At 41.1% G+C, this 20,078-nt stretch overlaps 1 protein-coding gene across 2 annotated transcripts in view; it reads left to right on the top strand.

The window, feature by feature from the left end:
* DSCAM (DS cell adhesion molecule) overlaps positions 1–20,078 on the top strand; it is a 183,049-nt gene that overhangs the window by 95,717 nt on the left and 67,254 nt on the right. For both annotated transcript variants that reach the window (XM_039388586.1, XM_039388588.1), the window contains 4 exons: positions 2,675–2,915; positions 4,550–4,696; positions 6,429–6,584; positions 15,178–15,311. In XM_039388586.1, coding sequence (XP_039244520.1) covers positions 2,675–2,915; positions 4,550–4,696; positions 6,429–6,584; positions 15,178–15,311 — 678 coding nt within the window. The remainder of the gene's footprint in view (positions 1–2,674; positions 2,916–4,549; positions 4,697–6,428; positions 6,585–15,177; positions 15,312–20,078) is intronic.

Raw genomic sequence — 20,078 nt, 5'->3', positions numbered from 1 at the left:
CCTATGGTGCTGTGCAGAAGGCACTCATTGCAGTGTGCAGTACAATGTAATTAAGAATAAAGAAATACCCCATGAGATCAACACTATATTTATAGAATCAACTAGGTTGGAAAAGACCTCCGAGACCATCAAGTCCTGAAGGTAAAACAGGAAGAAAACCCCTCAGTGATAACCTGGTCATTTTTATTTTGGAGGCATGTGGAGCTTTAGCCATGAAAACCTAAAATGAAATTATACAAAAGGGGTTGTGGTGAGAACCAAGGTTGTATTTAAAGCTGGCAAACCTCGTTGAAATACAGTGTCAATAACAGCAAAAATAACACATTGATTATCTTTCATCTTGTATTAAATTCCATTTCTGCAGCTTGCTTCAGTTGTAAATCTTCATTTAAAGTGCCTCCACTTTTAGAAAATCCTAGTTAAGCAAAGTTGTTTAGGCCTGTGATCTATTTAATCCCATTTCTGTGTGTCCACATAGGATATTGGGTTTCAGATTGAGTTTTTGAGTAATACTCAGCACTTTTCAGTAGTTTAAAATGTTGCAGAGATAGTGTAAATTAAACAGGAATTCTCATTTAGCATGAAAATAATATTTTTTCTTGTAGTAGTTTATATTAGGTAAATAAACCCATTAAATTTAGGCATGGGAAATATTCCTTCTCCTCTTCATGAATATATACACACACACACACAACTATAAAATGTTATACTTTAGAGAAGTCATTGATACCTTGTTTTATAAATACTGGATTTTGTGAGACAAACAGTAAGGTCACGGAAAGACACTTTTTCATAATGTTCTATGACTGTTGACAAGGTTAACAATATTTTTCCTCAAGAACAAAAATGGACAAACATTGCTTCACTCAATTTTCTACCAAAAATGTGTCTATGCCCAAGAAAGCATATTTATCAAATATGAGTTATGTGTGCAAAAAGGCAACTCCAAGTGAAGCATTCAGATCATATTAACAAGGAACATTTAAATTTTTGCGAAGCAGAACATTTTAATGCTTTGTCCTGAAGTGACTTGGAGTTTGTTTTATATCATATAACGTTTCAAAAGTGGGAAAAAAAAAAAAGAGATGCTATTGTTTTATTTAAAGAAAAAAAAATCCCTTGACCTAAAACAGTTGTAAAGATGTTTCTGAAAAATGCAGAGTGTGCCATTTTGTTCCAATTCAAAATGAGAAAGTATAATTGCAGAATTCCCAGTGAAGAGGCTACTCTGGCTTCAGTCCTTCTCTGAGACCATTTCAGTGCATAGTAAATATATGATTTTTATCATTATGTGGTGATGAGTTTTAGGTACATTGGTTTTGATTTCAGTTTGCAAAAGTACGTTTGTGGCAACAACTTTTGTTCAGAAGCCACCCCGTGGCAACTTGTGGGAATGTTCCACTTGCAGCCTTTGGACTTGGGCTCTTGAGGTGTGGAACTCTGATGGTGTTTGAGACAAGAAATCTCCATGTAGACTGTTGGGGATTTGCCAGATTGTGATGGAATCCAACACTGATGGATAGAAGTGGTGTCCTGGAATGATCAAACTGGTGCCTCCACACTGACAAACATTTAGCAAAGAGACCTGAAAGTCATTGACTGAAGGCACAGTCCCTGGAATTATACTTGATGGAGTTGTGTGCTTTTTCCCCATGGATTATGAACTGTGCCTTAAAATCTTATACTGATTATACCCTGTACACGTAGAAAATCAGACAGGAACATTATCACATACTGAAATTAGTCCAATAGTATTTAAATGGAATTTTAATTGGTATACCTGTCAATAAGTGGCTTTTCCCCTGAGCTGACAATCCCTGTTTTGCTCTAGATTCCGTTTTATATTGCAGAGTACACAAGTGATTTCCAGGTACAGGGAATCTTGCACTTGGAGAAATGAGGCCTGTAATTATGGCCAACCGCTTTGTACTGTCCATATTCCTGAATGCCAGATATTGCAGCTACTCAGGATGCAAATCCCTGCTTTCCAAATCATTATTGCCTTCAGCACTCATCATCTGGTCATCTTTCTACACTGAATGAACAGCAGCACATTTCAAAGCACAGTGTAAAAGTTTCCTGATGTATCTTGCTGAATAAACTCTGACTGCCTTCCACAGATCAAAAAATGCCTTACTAAAGATTTAGGGAATGGTGGGGGCTTCTGGCAAAAACCCAATTAGTAGTAAGTGGTAGGCCTGTAATGCAAATATACCCTTATCAGCTCAACTTTGAATGATTCACCGATAAGAGAACAAAACATCCCAAATTCACACTCAAGAAATCTCCTTATCAGATTTTTCTGTGCATGAAACATTTAAGGGTCTTTCTTTCGGCACAGGAATGCACAGATTCAAACAAACCACACCTGAAATTTATGTGTCATTGTGAAAAGTCACTACTTTGTGTGCAGGGAGTATTTTTGAATTGTTGCCTAGAAATAGACTTGCATTCAGCAGGAAAAAAGATGCTAAATTTGGGTATTTTTCAAAAATTTTAGGGGGAACAACTTGACTTTGGATACGTGCACTGAATGTGTAACCTTCTATTTTTCTGTTTAGGCTCCAAAGAAACATTTGCAAAATGGAATTTGGGTGTTTTTCGGAAACTTTAAGGGAACAACTTGACTTTGGATGCGTGTACTGAATGTGTAACCTTTCATTTCCCTGTTTAGGCTCCGAAGAAACACTTGCAAAATGGAATTATCCGTGGCTACCAGATCGGTTACCGGGAGTACAGTGCAGGGGGAAACTTCCAGTTCAACATCATCAGCATTGACACCACGGGGGACAGCGAGGTTTATACACTGAATAACCTGAAAAAATTCACCCAGTATGGCATGGTGGTCCAGGCTTGTAACAGGGCTGGGATAGGACCTTCTTCTCAGGAAATCATCACCACCACTCTTGAGGATGGTAGGTTTTGGCAAACAGCTGCCCTGGGGCGTATTATTTTTATTTTATAGGTTTTTACCTTGTTACATTAGTTGTTTGGTTATTGATTATTATTATTTTATGTATTAGTGATTATTATAATATATAATGGAGATAATAGAAGACCAGATTTTAGAGAAGTAAGATACAGTAAAGAGTTGGATTGGAAAAGACCAGCCAATGAACTTGTATGATTTTCATCGAAGGAGATGCAGAATCATCCAAATAAACAAAAATAACTGTACAGATGCAATATATCCCACTGTGAATGGTAGTGACTAAGAGCACAACTTTCATTTTAAAGCCTCTTACTCTGGTGTTTACATATTTGCAAATTTTGTGGTCTTCATATTGATCTTATCATAGTTTTGGGATGCTTAGTTGTGAAATCCTGAAAGGTGAAGCAATACTGTTAATTTTGTTGGTTTGCTTTTGTTCTCAAATGAACCTGCTGTATAACTAAAGTTCTTGTACTACACAATCCATTTTCTTGTCAGCCTAAAGAGAGTTGTGTGGGGTTTTTTTCAAGGATATCCAAAACAATAAGAGAAAAATCATCACTATTTCAGACAAAATGTCTAATCCAAGGAACAATTTAGACATTTTTTTTCCCAACTACATAAAAAGTACTTCTCAAACAATGAGAGGGAGTCCTCTAGTGGAAAAAGAGAATGATCCCATATTCAGAAAATAAAGGGTTCAGTATTTCAGAGGAGTATAACTGCAAATAATCCTAAAGACTAGTATAGGTCAGATTTTCAGCTCCTGTGAGTTGGCAGCAGTGCACTGAAGTCAGTGCCAGCTTGGAATCTGACTTTTTACATGGAAAAATGGAGTAGCATGTACCTAAAATCCTCAAGACCTACAGATTTTGACACATAAGCTTCGTGGAAGGCTGGTGGGTTTTAGTCTAAATGCTTCTAGGCCTAGACAGATCACTGCAAGACCTCAAAAAGCAGTATGCTCACACAAGCATATATTTAATATTATAATAAACAGGATATTTTTCCTTCAGAATCCAGCATGCTTACTGTTTCTGGCAATTTTTGTTGTTGTTGTTTTTACTCAATTTTAGATCCCTCTTAGAATTAGAGATGCCATAATCTTTAAAAGCAAAGCCAAATGCTAATACTGCTGTGTTGCTTTGACACGAAATGGCCAACAGAAAATGCCCTAGATTTGGGTGACTGTTTCCAATCATCCTAAATGCCAGTGAAAACATTTTTTCCATTTTTTTTTTTTAAGGAAGTGCCCGCTTTCTCCCTCCACCAAATTTAAATGGGTGTTAGAATTGTCCCAAGAGATGCAAATTTGGCTGCAAACTTTAAAAAAGTACATTTAAACTGCTTATGGAATATTTCAGCACTGGGACACATCTTTCAAAAGGAGAGACAGAAAGCCTGTTAAAAGACTAGTCAGCAAATGGGGAAACAGTACATCAAAAGTTATTCCAGGGAAAACAGCTGCACTTGCAGGAACATGTGGATTGTAGCAAAAATAGAGGTTTTGCATTGTTAACAGAGTATAACTGATAATCAAACAGTGTGTGGTGGGATAGCAGTGAAAATAAAGGGCAAACGTGTTAAAGTGTTAAAGTGGTGAATCTCTTATTCCAGTGCCCAGTTGCCCTCCAGGGAACGTGCAAGCCACTGCCACATCACCAGAAACCATCTCTATTTCTTGGTCAACGCTGGCAAAGGAAACCCTGAATGGGATCCTGCAGGGATTCAGGGTCATCTACTGGGCCAATCTCTTGGATGGAGGTGAGAGAAATCAACCTGTTACCAAGTAACAACCTGGATGTGCCTTTTATATCTTCTGCTCTCTGGTGTGAAGTCATTGTACCTCCTTTTCCCTTTGGTTTAGAGAAAACTTCTTCTGCCTGTGAGGAAGCTGTTTTTTGTAGAGCTTTAACAAAGGGTCAGGTTTTGCAACCCTGCCTGGAGGAAGAAGCTTTTCCTCAGGGAAAGCTTCCATTGAGGGTTTGCAACACTCCATAGGCCTACCTTGGTACCCTACATGACCTGAGCAGATTTTGCCTCAGCATGGAATTTTTCCATAAAGAATGATGACCTGAACCTGGAACATATTAACCCAAACCTGTATTTCACTTTAATTTGGTTGGTTATTTGTTTGCCTACCTGATATGCTATCACTTATTTTTTGATTGGGACGCATTGCATCTCCATAGCTGAGGGCAAAAGAAGGAAACTTTTCTGGAAAAGGGTTGTTATTGTCACTCCATCCTCTTCTGTTGTGCTCATGTTTTGTACTCTGAGCATAATTCCTGGGGAAATAGGCCCCAGAGCAGAGAGGGAGTGAGGTGATCAAAGGAGAAATGAGATGCCTCACTAATCTGCAATTTATCGCAGGATGATAATTCTGTGTACGGTCCTCTCTTGTAAATTAAATGTTAGTAAGTTTGGAAGCACATGCCTTTATTCCTATTTGCCCTGTGGATTTTTCCTCCCTTCTACCTCCCTTCTTTTGCTTTCATCCACCAGAATCATAGTTCACTCCAATATGCAAATCCTGGCCTCTGTCAGTGTGGCAAAGGGAACTCGGAGTGGGAATGTAACCCAGAGGCCCTGCTGGTAATGGTAGACTCAAAAAATATTTGGGAATAAACCACCAATTCTTTTAAAAATAAAGATTTCAAATGTATGAGAAGCATACATAAGAATGTAGACATGTGGGGCATAAAATTCAATGTTTTCAGTGATGCCTGGAGCCTTTGGATCAGATCCTATGTGGATGTTATCAGTGCACCCCTAAGCTCCTGTGTGATGTCCTACAACATAATGAAAAAAGATGATGTTCATGCAATTCTTAAAACTGGATTTTCTTCATTTGTTCAGCTTTATTTTCTGTCCCAAATATGTTTAAAGCTTTTTTGCCATATGGGCTGTACTTCTTAGCTTGTCCCCAAAAAAAAAAAAAAAAAAGATTCATATGAAGAGCATCATCTTTCTGCAAGTAAATCTGATTTTCCTGTGTTTAAATCTCTTGTTAGCCTGTATTACTGCCATCAAGTGCTTTGCAACAGCACTTCCTACATATTTTAAAATAAAGGGAACTTTCTCTTCATTTTCCTTATGAAAAATGGTCTTTCTCAAAACAAGAGAACCTTTATAAAGATAACTGACTTTCTCATTTTTTCTTTAGGGAACGTTTTGCAATAATCTCTTCCTTGTTGTCCGTTCTTTATGAAAAATCTTATTACTTGGAGAAATTTTTCAATTCTCCGCACTGTATTTTTTTTTGGAAAAAATTGAAAAAATAAAGCTTGAAAATGAAAACTGGGTCTGTTTTGAAAGACAAGAAGTCAGCACGCAAAGGAATTTATGTTAATTCATTATAATTCAGTGCTGTTCTTATAATAATGAAGCGTTACTTGTCTGGGACACACTTTAATCCCCAAGATTTCCACAGTGTCGATAGCTGGGAGAAAAACTGAGCTTGGCAATAACTCAATTCCCTTTTTTTATTTTATAGAGCTGGGAGAGATAAAGAATGTCACCACCACACAGCCATCACTGGAGCTGGATGGCCTGGAAAAATACACCAACTACAGCATCCAGGTGTTGGCTTTTACACGAGCCGGGGATGGAGTGAGGAGCGAACAGATTTTCACCCGCACGAAGGAAGATGGTAAGGAGGAAAGCCCTTTCCATTCCCCACTTCCAGGAAATGTTGGTATGTCTGGGGCAAACATTGCACACAAACATGCAAAGTGAGATTTCTATCTGGAGGTCTGGGGTTAGGAGCACGTGGTGAGGTGTTTGTGCCCATGGCTTTGGAAAAAAACCTGAGTGTTTCCATGACTCCAGTTCCGATGAGACAGAAGTTTGTAGTTAGCCCTGATTATCTGGGGAAGTTTGCGTTTCATTTTAATTTTTTCTTTTTTTTTTCAAATACTTCATGGCCTTATTTGACAATTTTGAGAGTTTGAGTTAATTCTTTCAAAGTGGTTGAAAGTCCAGCTCTGGGGTCCCGAGCAAAAGAAGAACATCGACCTGTTGGATGAGTCCAGAGGAGGCCCCAAGATCATCAGAGGGCTGGAGAAGCTCTGCTGGGAGGAAAGGCTGGGAGAGTTGGGATTGTTCAGCCTGGAGAAGAGAAGCTTTGGGGTGACCTGATTGTGGTCAACCAGAAAGATGGAGAGAGACTATTTGCAAGGGCCTGGAGTGACAGGACAAGGGGGAATGGCTTCACACTGACAGAGAGCAGGGTTAGATGGGATATTAGGAAAAATTTCCTTCCTGTGAGGGTGGTGAGGCCCTGGCACAGGTTGCCCAGAGAAGCTGTGGCTGCCCCTGAATCCCTGGAAGTGTCCAAGGCCAGGTTGGGTGAAGCTTTGAGCAACTTGGGTTAGTGGAAGGTGTCCCTGCCCATGGCAGGGAATGGAACTGGATGATCTTTGAGGTCCCTTCCAACCTAAACGATTCTGTGATACTATGGAAATGGGTAAAGGAGGAGAGACTATTCTGGGACTGTCTTATATAACTTATATCCTTCTAAGAGTATTATTTTCAGTACATATATATGTATAAAATCCTCCAAATACCTCTTCCCTCAAAAGCAAAATGAAGAACAAAAATGTCTCACATTTTTCATAGACCAAAGAATGGAAAATTTAAGTCCTAATGCTGAAAGTTTATGAAACTTATAATCATACATAGACACATACACAGGAGATTTCATAATCACTTTCTTGTAACTTTAACTGTAAAAAATCACTTCAGGTCCCCTTGGTAGGATACACACTGATCTATTTCTGAAAGACTGGAATTCCAAATTCAGTAGGAGTTTTGTCCCTAACCTGTTTAGTGTCTTGAAAGCCCTCTGAGATGTCCAAATATCTCTTTAGATCCCTAAACACGTTTGAAAATCTGGATGAAGGATTTTTTGGCAGAGATGAAAATGCACTCAGCCCCAGCAATGAAGTTACATGGATAAGGTTTCAGTGGTAAATTCTCCCATGAGTTATGCAATATGATTTCAAGGAAATTAGTTAATGGATTTTTGTTTCTTGCTTTTCCAGCTTACTGGTCACTTGTGAATACATAAATATATTCATCAACTTTTTTTTATTTGTAATGAGATTTACAAAAGTGCCAAGAGATTAAGTTCAGTGGATTAACTCACTTGATGAAAGTTTGGTGGGGTTTTTGCCAATAAAAAAAAAATTACTTGATGAATGCTATTAATGTTTTTCAATAAAATATTAAGGGGCTCATTCTAAAATTTACATATGTTGTAAGGTCACCTGACCCCAACTTAGTTGTATCCAGGGGATGCAATAAATAAAAATTGCTCAGCTTTAGACTTGTATGTCTTAAACACTGGATGTCAGGTTGTTCTGATCCCAATATAAAGTCCTTTAAGAACTACTTTGGAGCACCTGAGTCCTGAGTCAGATGCTCTTGGGACACCCAGTGCTTGGAAGGAGATGGTTTTATTTCAAAGAATAAATCTCAAAAGTCAGGCAATTGTAAGATCACCTGCTGCACTTTCAAGTTACTTTTTGCCAACTAGATCCCAACGTAGTGAATTTTCCCTGGATTTTATCTGAACACAAAGGTTGTCACCCCTGAGCTTTGGGAACATGGTTTAGGGGTGATTATGGTGGTGCTGAGCTGATGATGGGACTGGATGATCTTGAAGGTCTCTTCCAGCCTTGATTCTGTGACTCTGTGGTATCGACCAGCCAGTCCAATGTTGGGGGACAATAAGAAGCATTCTTCCAGAAATCCCTGAAAAGCCATTTCCTGGCTCCTGGATCAGCATTTCATGGCACACATGCTGGAGAATTCACAGCAACTTGTTGGGAATGCCAGGCATTCATTTCTGCTGAGTTAAAAGCTTGGTGAGAGCTGCAAGTTAGCAAAATATGCCTTGGAGCAGAGACCATCTTGTCTCTGTGTGAGGTTCCTTCACCTTTTGGAATTGATCTGAAGGCAGAAGTGGTGCCAGCAGTGTGTTCACCTCTCACTGGGGACAACAAAAACATGGTGTACTGATCCTGAAAGGCTGCTGACACCTCTCCCCTGCCCTAAAGAGAGTCAGATACATCTCATCCATCACTGATATTTATTGATTTCCTCCAAAATCTGCAGCGATGAGAACTCCACGACCTCCCTAAGTGCCCTGTATCAGTTAGGGAGCCACCATGGTGCAATTCCTTCTGCTGGAAAGTGGGTTGAGTACTTCCCTCTGCCCTGCTGTCCTGGGAAAGTGATGCATCACTTGCTGCTTTCTGACAGTATTTCCTATCTGAAGGGTTGCTGTGCCCATTGCTCTCTCTCCTGACACACGTCCATCTCCTGTGACCAGTCTCCACTTTGCAACAGTTCTCAAACATCAGAAGCCTCAAATATTCCTTTCCCCCCCACTTTTTTTCCCCCCTTCTTTCTTTTTCCCCTAAACCCACCTTTTCCTAGTTTGCTTCTCCCTAATTCTTTGTGGTCCTTTTTCTCCCTCCCTTTCTGGGCTCAAATGAAGGAAGCACATCTCCTCAGCCCGTGTTTAGCAGCTGTGCAAGGGCTCATCTCTCATCTTTAATCCCCCTGGCAGCTCAGCAATAATTCACTCTGAGGCAGCATGACTAACATTTTCAGATATTTTCTGATGCCTCACAGTGGTTCCATTCATTAAGTCTTTTGTCCAGAAAACTAAATGGAAAGGTGCTCCAGAAAATACAATGACTTCATGCTCTCCTTCAGCTTCACAAGGAAAGTTTAGGGGTGAAATATATAAAGGCCTGGAATTAAGCATAAGCCAACCCCAAAGTCCTGAGTCTAAACATACTTAAGGCTGTGTTAGAGAAGAAAATTAAAGAAGTTAAAGAGGAAAAAAGAGAATTCACATTGCCAAGCTATATGCATGAAACAGGTACTTTATTAATCAAAAGAATGGACATTTCTTCTGTAATTTTCTAAAGAAAAGTCTCCTGTAGAGGGTTATTCAGCAGGACTGATTTCAGTGCACCTAAAAGATCCTGCCCTGAAGTGAATTTAAACACTCTCTTGGCACGTGAAATAAATGAATTGGAATAGAGCTTAGAACTGGAAACCTGAAATCTCTGCTCCCAGACCTTCTCTGGCTAAAATTATGACACAAGATATTCCACCCTCCTCTAACAAAATCTGTAAATTTGAGATATTTTCAAGTGGCTACCAAGCCCTCCACATCATTATTACTATGAGGCCATATCATGTTATTAATTCCTTGCTCTTTTTTAATTTCTTTTACATGAGGGGAAACTTTTCTTTGTAACATCAATGTTCCACTGCTGCTGTGGAAAGGTAGATCGTGGCCTCCTGTGACTTCTCCATTGGTCTTCAGCTAAAGGCATCAGCCCAAAAATTTCTTTAGCAGGCTTGAAATCTCCAGTGGGGCAAAATAAAGGTAACCCAGGGAGTGAGGCAGTCAGCCTGGATGAAATTCGATTTCTTGTAATGTTTGATACTGATTTTGGACACCAGAGGTCAGACACTGCTGCTGAACAGCTGAGGAAATGGGAACAGCTCGAGCAAATAATAGGAAATGAGCTTTCAAAAAATGAGCTTTCCTTTCAGTGTGATCATATTTCTGGGTTTTGTCTAGCTTTCCTTCTCCCCCTTAGCCTTCAGAAAAAGAAACTGCTCCTTTTGTAATTCCTCCTATAGAAAAATAAACCAAGCAGAAATGTCCAATTTTTAAGAATTAATGGTGGTTTTGCCCCTTAACCCTTTCCACTTTACAGCTTCTAATAAGCTGCTCATCCCCTTCACCTGAAGATTTGATTTACTGAATCACTAAGAAATAAAGTAGTTCTTCAAATTCTTTTCCTCGCTGCGTTCAAAATGCGGTTTCAGAAGCTGCTCCATTTTGTAGCAAAAGGGAGTGTGTGTGACAAATTCCCTCTCTGTTCCTGTGCTGCAGATGCAATATGAGCAAAATATAGTTGAAACAATGAATTTGCTCCCCAGACAAGCCCAAAACATGACCTTGGCTGGCAGCATCACCCCTGACCTTGAGCAGAACTGGCCAGGGAAGGACACAGCCCCCAGAGCCTGTCCAGGGAAAGCTTCCTGCAGTTGGGAATTTTCTCTTGAGAAAACGCATTCCTATGCACAGAAAGCTGTTTGCATTCACAGAAGATTCTGCTGGTTGCAGCAGTGCTGTTCTTCCAGCTCTCTGGAATTCAGAGCAAGGGGAAAGCTGCAGAAAGGGAGCAGCAGGGACCAGCTGCAGGGAGGAAGGAGGAATATCATTAAATCCCTCTGTCAGCCTCACTGTGAGACTGCCTGAATCCAGAGAGATTTTCCTCCTCTCCTTTCTCTCTCTGGACACCAAGCTTCCTGTTGATTGGCACGAGGGAGATGGATGGACAGATACCACCTAAAAAAGCTTTATGTTTATTTTAAAGTGAATAAACATAAATCCAATCAAGTGCACGTTCACTACTCTTTGGAGCAGAGCTCTGCTTGGGCTAATGAGGATGGCTGGGCTCTGTGACAGAAAATTGCCCTTAATGACCCCTTAATGCATTTTTTTTCTAGTGTGAAAGATCTCCAATTTAATCTTTTTGACTAGGGGAAAAAAAAAGGTGTAGAATAAGAAATGTTCCCCTTGTGAAACTGGCAGGATTTGCTAGAAGTGGTGTGCTAAATATGAGGCCACTTCAGCCTGAATGAGGGGTGGGCAGAACATGTGACTGTATTTAGGCTGGCTTAGGTCTGCACTGTGGGTGGGATAAGTATTTAAACAAACAGGCAGCAGTCAGGAGCTTATTTTATTTTGATTTTTCTAAGTGCAACTGGCAGTAGGACAGTCCTGTGTTGTGCAGAATTAAAAAGCTGTTAGAGAGCAGGGTTGAGTCTTCTGATATATGGGTGATATCACTGTTAAATGCACCACGCTCTTGTGCATTTGCCTCCCTGCTGCTCGGTACTGTGAAGAAAAATGGTGTTAATCTCTCTGCTTAGGAAAAGGGGAATGAGAAAGTTCCTGGAGCTCCTCCCCATTATCTGGCACATCTAAATTCTGCGTCCCAGACTCTCTGTATCAGTATAATTGCCTTCTCTGCGTTAGCATTTCACTTGCACCGTCAGGAATACAAAGTGTTCTCCTCCACATGAAAGCAGCACGCTATTTCCGGGGCTTTCAAAGGCTTGCTAGCTGGAGAATGAGGCCATCTTTGATCTTAAATTTGCCAAATCTGCTCCCTGGAAGGCTGAAAAGTTGTCTAGAAGCAGTGCTCTGCTTCTCTGTGCTCAGCCCGGGTTGTCCTCTGGCTTCTTAGCGCTATTTTCCCCCCAGTGACCCATGGATAAAAAAGAAACTGTGGCACTGTGCACGCTTAGCTGGGATCTGTGGGAATCAGTGTGCTAAAAAAAGGTCTATGGAGAATTCAATCTCCTGATACTGCTGCCTCATAATGACTAAAGCCAGTTAGGCTGCAGGATGCAGTGGCAATGAGGGAAAATACCTCAAGTTAGTCGAGCAAGGCTCAGGTCTTTTTCCTCTCCGAGATGAGGCAGGCACAGCATTCCCTGACCAGAACTTCCTCAGATACTCAAGGAGCCCAGTTTTAGTAAGAAATATTCAGTTAATGTTGAGCTATCTCATAATAGTCTTGTTTAGGCACAGGGGATGAGCTTGACCAGTGCCTTTACCCTCTGGACAGAGGACAGGGGTGGTCTGGAAGGCACCAGAAATCTCAGGAAACCTGAACACTTCCACACACACAGTGGAATGACACACGGTGGTTTTCATGTGCACAAGCCAGCAAACAAAGACAGTTTATCAGAAAGAGGACTAATAAATGAACATTCACAATAATTTTGGCACCTCTGCAAAAACTGTTGCCTGATTCCAACCCCTGCACGCTGAGGAGGGGTCCTTGGGTCAGAAATTTGATTTTCCTGAGTTTCTTTCTAGCCCCTCTTTCTGCTGGTCTCCTACCAGACAGCAACACAGCAATGACAAGTAATGTTTTCCACGTATGTCCGTTGACTGGGAAATGCTTGATGAATTCTGAGTTAATCCCTCAACACTTGACAGCCATGACCAATTACCATCAGAACCTGTCCCTATAGATCACACCCTAATTTAACAATAAATTACCTTAACCTCATACATCTATTTGCAGTGATTTCCAGAAAACATTGCTAACCATAAAGGAATCCTCCTGTGGTTTAGGTAATTACCCTGGAGAGCCAGCTTTCACTCCTCAGCAGCGGGAGCAAATAGCATTTCTAACGAGCTGGGTATAAATAACAAGTTGAATGCTGTCAAGCATCAATATTTACCCTGCAATGGATAGAACTGCTAACTGAATTAGCCCCTTTGCAGCAAGGGGCTGGGTTTGCATGCAATTATCATCATGACGTTCTCACTTGATGCCTAATTAGCTTTCTCAGCACACTATAAATAGAAAATACATATTCAGAGACGTTGCATTGAGTGGAGCCTGTCAGGTCTTTTTTTCATCTTCCAGTAGCACCTGTGCAGATATAAAACTGAAGTCCTCCTTACATTATTTTTACAGCTTGCCACAAAGCTGGGAAAATTTAGACCCAAGTCTGTCTGGCTTCTCTCTATAGGCAAAGTTTTGTAGCACCATAATATCTACACACTTAAATGAGGTAATACAAAGAATTAGAATCCACCTACGAAGATTGGCTTTATTGACAAGAGGTTTTGCATCTGTGCTACACAGTAACTGTTAAACTAGAGAAAGCTGATCAAGCTGTGCAATTTTAATTTAATGGAAATTTTAACATTTTGGTTATTTTGCTTGAAATTAGACATAAATATTAGATTCCTCATGAAACCAAAGTTCTGTATAGAACAGAGTCCATCAAAAACTTTCATTTTGTCCATAATACCACACGTAGTAATTTCCAACAAAAAATACCTATTTTAATCGTTTGACGTGAGTATTGACCACATGCAGTGTTAAAATATATTTCAAATCATTTATTTATTAGTGTTTTAAATGTTTTCAAATATTTTGATGAAAGGTTTGCCTTTCAGGAAACTTCAAAACCATATATTCTGATGTTAAATGTAGGCCTTGTTATTTTGTTTAAGTACAAGGTTGTGTATAAAGTGATATTCTAGCACGCAGGAAAAATTCTAGGATTTTTGCAAATTAGTATAACAGTGTTTCCAAAGTTGGAGAACATTATACACTGTAATGTGTGTTTGAAAAACAACATATGCTCATGAAATTAAAGCCTTTCTCAAAATGAGACCGTGCAAAGGGATAGAGCTGAAATTATGTAGCAAGATTTTAGCATTTCCTAGCTGAAGCTTTTTCCACGTGATTTTAGACAGGATTTTTTTTTTCACCCTCTTTCTCTGTGACAGTTTTTGGTGGCTTATATAGATAGCTGCTGTAATTATAGATATGTGTTCACAGACTGAAGTGCCAGATAGAGGTCTGAGCTGTTGAGGGCAGGACAAGGGACAAGGACACTGCGTGGCCTGATGTCTCCTCACACATCACAGCACTTGCTAGACCTGGGTCATGTCAGGGGGTGCTAACTGCTCATTTACACTGCACTTCATTAAAGTCACAGCTCTACTGTGCATGGCCATTAAACTGTTCACTGTGTTATTTATACAGTGAATAATAATTTGGTGTGAGTTTGGTGTTCAGAGTTGACAATTTGTGACAATATGTTATTTGGCGATTTCGCTGACCACGGCCGACACGCATTTGGGTTCAAACTGAAAAAGGGGACATTGAGGTTAGATTTGCAGAAGAAATTCTTCCCTATGAGGGTGGGGAGGCCCTGGCACAGGTTTCCCGGGGAAGCTCTGGCTGCCCCATCCCTGGAAGTGTCCAAGGCCAGGTTGGACAGGGCTTGGAGCAACCTGGGCTAGTGGAAGGTGTCCCTGCCCATGGGAGGGGGTGGAACTGGATGATCTTTAAGGTCCCTTCCAACCCAAACCCTTCAAGGGTTCATTCTACAATTCTATGCAGGCTGAGAGGGAAGCTTCTCAAAAGTTTAACCTTCAGTGGCAGCTTCTTGTTTGGGGACTCTCTTCAGACTGGGAGCACAGCCCTCCAAACCTTCTCCCCTGACGGAGCAGTGCGGAGGCTGCTCCCTCACACAGAGTGTCCATCTCAGTCCGTGGGGGCTCAGTTACCAAAGCAGCACATTCCCCTTTTCCTCTTTCCTCCTCTGTCACCCTGGGATGACCAAATGCCTGCCTTGGGCCACTCTAACACACCTTGTTTCTCCAGTTCCAGGTCCTCCCGCTGGTGTTAAAGCAGCCGCGGCTTCGGCCTCCACCGTCTTCGTGTCCTGGCTCCCTCCCCTCAAGCTGAACGGCATCATTCGGAAATACACCGTGTTCTGCTCACACCCCTACCCCACAGTAAGTCCCACAGCACCGACTGGTGGCTCTGGAACGTGGTGTTTGAACATACTCAGTGCTTGATGTTCTCCCTGCCCCTTCATCCCCTGCCATTTGTTCACCCTAAGGGGGATCCTGGGGCTACGGAGGGGACTGAGAGTTGGGTTTGGTTTTTCCTGCCAAACTTTTGCACTGTTTAAAACCTCCTGCAGAGCACTGGCTTCAAATAATTTCAAGACTCACAATCGAAGTGGAGCATCTTTTGAGGTTTGGTTTGTTTAGGGTATACCAAGTTGTGTTTTAGAGGACCAGCTGCACGAGCCCTGTTGCAGCTGGAGGCAAGTATTTATATACCCATCCTTGACGTGTTTTTATCTAAGTTCCTGCCTTTTTGGCTTGAGTATTCATGTGTAAAGGAACATAATGACTTATAAACAAACATATTTGCTTGTGAATAAGCTTATTTATGGCTGGAGTATTGGCCCACTCTAGCTCTACTTCCTGAGGAAGTGACAAGAGGAAATTTGAATTGAATATCAGGTTATCTTTCTCCTTCTCTGAGTCACAAAGAAATCCAATTATCTTTAAGCAAAAGGGCCAGTTGCTCTTTGTAAATAGCCATGCATATTTATTTTCATGTACATTGAAAAAAGTACTTATTTTTTTTATATCTGAAGTTTAGATTTAGGTTTACCAAGGTTTGGATACAGTTCTTAAGCAAGATGTCCCATCAAAGTTAGCACTGCAAGTTGCACAATGCAATCTTAGTTTAATAGAGAAGGAAAATATTGTTCCAGAGATTTCCAGAGTGTCTCAGTCTTGTTTTCAGAGCTGGCTGAGAGAGAGGAAGGCCTGAGGGTGTGTCTGAACAGGACCCTGTGGGCAGGCACAGCCTCACCCAACCCACTCTTCCAGCAACTGAACTAACTCTGCAGGTACTCAGGGGAAGAGGGGCTAAAACAGACATGTCTATTGATGGCTAGGCTTAAACTGATGCAGGATTTATTATCCACATCCCAAGCTAAGCGTTGGAGTCTTTGCTTCATTTGCCCAGAGAAGTTGTGGACTCCCCATCCCTGCAAGTGCTTAAGGCCAGGTTGGTAGTGGAAGGTGTCCCTGCCCATGGCAGGGGGTGGAACTGGATGGCCATTAAGGTCCCTTCCAATCCAAACCATCCTGTGTTTTCATGATTTGTGCCTTGGGACTACTGTCTCCTGACTCTGTTGCTTCCATGATTGTAGCCATGCAACCCCAGCTACCTTTAGCATGCCTTTTGAATGTAAATTAGCTGGAGATTTTCCCAACACGGTTCCTGCATTTCTGTGGCACTCAGTGGGTTAAACAGGTCCGAGTTTAGAGGACTGGTGTGAGTGGGGACCAAGCTCTTCTGTGGGGGGTTGGAGAGAACACCAGGTGGTGCTGCCGGGCCTCTCCAGTTACTTCCCATGCACAAAGCTGCAGTGTTTCTTCCTGGGGCTTTGCTACCAGCATTTTTTTCCTACGTTTACATCACCAGCAAAATAAACATCCTCAGCTAAAAATACTTTTCTCTGATATGCAGTTTCTCACATACAAAGCTTGCTTATTCCATAGTTACCTTTTGGAGCACTTCAGTGATGGACAACAAGAGTAATTACTTTTTTTTTTACTGTTCTTGGCCTGTACTGAATTTTACTGCCATATTTTTGTGGTGTTCATTGTGGCATGATGCAGGGGTATCAATGTACACCTTATACCTTGTACCTTAGCCCAAGGCAAAGGCATTTGGAGGTGTGGCATGAACTGTGGCTTACAAAGATCTTCTGTATCAGTCCTGTGTGGTGAGTGAGGCAGGGATCACACTGAGGGCTCAGTTTCCAGAAGCCACATTGGGTATATTTAAATAAATGCAAGACCTCAGGACATATATAATATAGGACACACACTCCCAGCTTTATTTCTAACAAAATGCTCTGTTATTTTTCATTCTTGAAAGGACTGGGAAATAAAGAGCTGTTTTATTCAGAGCTGCTCTGCAGTGAAACAAACCTGCTGCAGAGATGCTCAAATGCAAACACTGCTGTGCAGATACACTTTCTACATCCCAGGGAAGTTCTTGTTTGATTCATTGTTGGCAGACACACGCAGTTGACAGAGGAAGAGGTCTTAAATTAGGGTGAGGAGGAGAATAAATAAAAGACCTCTGTCTTTAACATCTCTTCTGCCACCAATAAGTAGCAGGTGCTGTAGCTGCAGGTATAGAGCCATAAAAACTTCATCAACAGACCTTTTCCATCAGTCACAGCCCTGGCTGCAAAATAACTTTGCTAAGACTCTGCTATTTAAGTAGAAAGGCAAACTCAGTTTTCAAGCATCAGTGAGGAGAAAGAGGAAAGTGGAAGGCTGCATTCTTTGAAGATTGTATTTTGCAAGCAGTAGGTCTTTGCTGGGAACAAGTCAATGCAGTACATTTTAGACAGGTTAACAAGACTCCTTTACACAAGAACACTGGCTTTTTGGTGTTTAAGTCACCAACAGGAAAACTAATTAACTCTGTTGGTCATGTTGTGCATATTTTTATTACAAGCACAACCCTGGCATATTATAAAATTAAGACTTGCTGCCTCTTGCACTGTTCAGTTTGCTTTGCAAGGGCAGAAGCTGTTAAAACTTCTGCTGCCCCTGCGTAGAACACGGGCGCTTCCTCTTTAAATATAATTTCCTCTTTAAATATTTTGAGCCAAAAGGACAGTATTTGTCTGGGATGTTTCAAACCACAAATATGATTAATGTGTGGAAAATAAGAGAGATTCTTCACTGCAGTCTGCTCTTTAGCCAAGACAAAGGGCAAGCAAAGATCCAATGTCACACTGTTTAATTGTTTTACCTATAGTGCTCTATAGGCATAATTAGGCAAAACTTCCTTTTCTTTTTTTCTGAAAATGTAGGAAAAATGCAGAAATACTTTATGGGTCCTTCATTCTTCAAATATAAGAAACAAACAAAAACCCAAACAAGCAAACAAACAAACACAGAATTTAAGTTAAAATAATTATCCTTTTTGCTAACTCATAGCCCACACTCCTGCAGTTCTTCTCCCCACTTCCTCCCACATCCATGCCCACCTTCTTATAGCATCTGGCTTCTCAAGACCACCTGTTGGTCCCATGCTGACCAGATTCCATCTAGGTGTGCCCATTCCCAGCAGGATGCTCACGTCACTCATTCTGCCCAGGCCTCAGGGAAGCACCAGGCTGTGCTGTTGGCTGCTCCTCCATCCTGACAGTGGGATTTTCCCTGTGGTGCCACAGACATGGAACACAGTTCGAATCCCAGCACAGAAGTCAGAGTGGTTCAATTCCTACCTGGTTGCGTGGGAAGCTGCTCCAGCACCTGCTGCCTTGGGTTGTAGATGTGTCTTGGCAGGGCTCTTGAAAGAGCGGTAAAAAATGAGATTTAAGTGTTTTCTGGTAAAAAAAACAAACACTGTCAAGCTCTTGTTGCATTCAGGTCAGTCCACTGCTTAAGGACAAAGCAGTGGGATTAGACTAAATAAAATTTAGGTGGCAGAAAGAGTCTGTAAAAGGTCACTGTGACACACAGTGTGCAGTGGTTGGCCAGCCTGGGAAACTTTGATCTTGGAACAGGGAAAAAGCAACTCCTAGAGAAGCATGGAGTGTCCTGGAGGCAGGAGAATGAAGGTTAAGAAACAAGATTTCCTGGTGCAGGAAGGGCTGAGAAGGTGCTTATGTACAAGGACGGGCTGTCAGCCCTAAGAAAAGAAGGCTCAGGAGAGACTTTATTACCATCTACAACTTCTTCGTCAGGTGATACAGAGAAGATGGAACCAAGCTCTTCTTGAAGAGTGGGAAAAGTTTTGACATGGGAAACTCTGATCATCTGGGAAAAATAAAAATCATGAGATCATGGTCAAATATTGGAACTGGAGCCCAGGGGGACTGTGGGATCTCCATGCATGGAATTCTTCAAGGCTTCTCTAGACATGCCCCTGAGCAACTTGATGCAATTAAACTTGCTTTGAGAAGGAGATTGGACTAGGTGACCTCCAGAGGAACCTTCCAACCTCAATTCTATTATTTCATGGAAGTTTAAAACTGGAAAAGTTGTCCCGAAATATGTTTACAACAACTGAAACCAGACAGTGGTAGAACTAATATGCAACTCTCTGAGAAGAAATGTATTAGATTGGCACCAAGATGTCTCCTAAGTCAGAGGGGGAAAAAGGCTCCAATAAAACTCGTATGATATTTTAGGCCATTGGCAGGACTGTTTGTCTTTCACATCTGAACTCCTTCTGTGCACAGTTGCCCAAACAAGATCTGCTTTTAGCTTTCACTATCAGGAAATCAGAGAGTGGTAGTGAGGTCATCTTATTTCACATCTTAAGTGAGTTCCACATGAGTGGAAGAAAGACAAGAACCAACTGACAGTGTCCTGGAAAGGAAAACCAACAAGAAGGAGAATGGTCTCCATTTATTATCTTTTTATAGTTCAGCTGTGCTTACACAACTCCTTTCCATTAATTCCCAGACATTTTTTGGAGAAATCATTAGACTGATGTACAAATTAATGACCTGCTTTGTTAGAAACAGCAGGATAAGCCTGTTTAATATGTTTGCTCCTGTTAGTGAATGACCAACCAGCAGATCACCCCCAACAAAACTCCAAGAGCAATGACAACCATAATGACAACACTTTGCTAATCAACAAGTCAAAATAGATTTTAACATGTGTATTTCTGATTGAATGATGTCATACTGTTGGTTGACACCCAAATGATGTAACTGG

This window comes from Pipra filicauda, unplaced genomic scaffold (assembly GCF_003945595.2).
Source record: "Pipra filicauda isolate LSUMZ 115617 unplaced genomic scaffold, ASM394559v2 scaffold668_size373222_pilon, whole genome shotgun sequence".
NCBI lineage: Eukaryota > Metazoa > Chordata > Aves > Passeriformes > Pipridae > Pipra > Pipra filicauda.
This window is presented reverse-complemented; position numbering and strand designations above follow the sequence as displayed.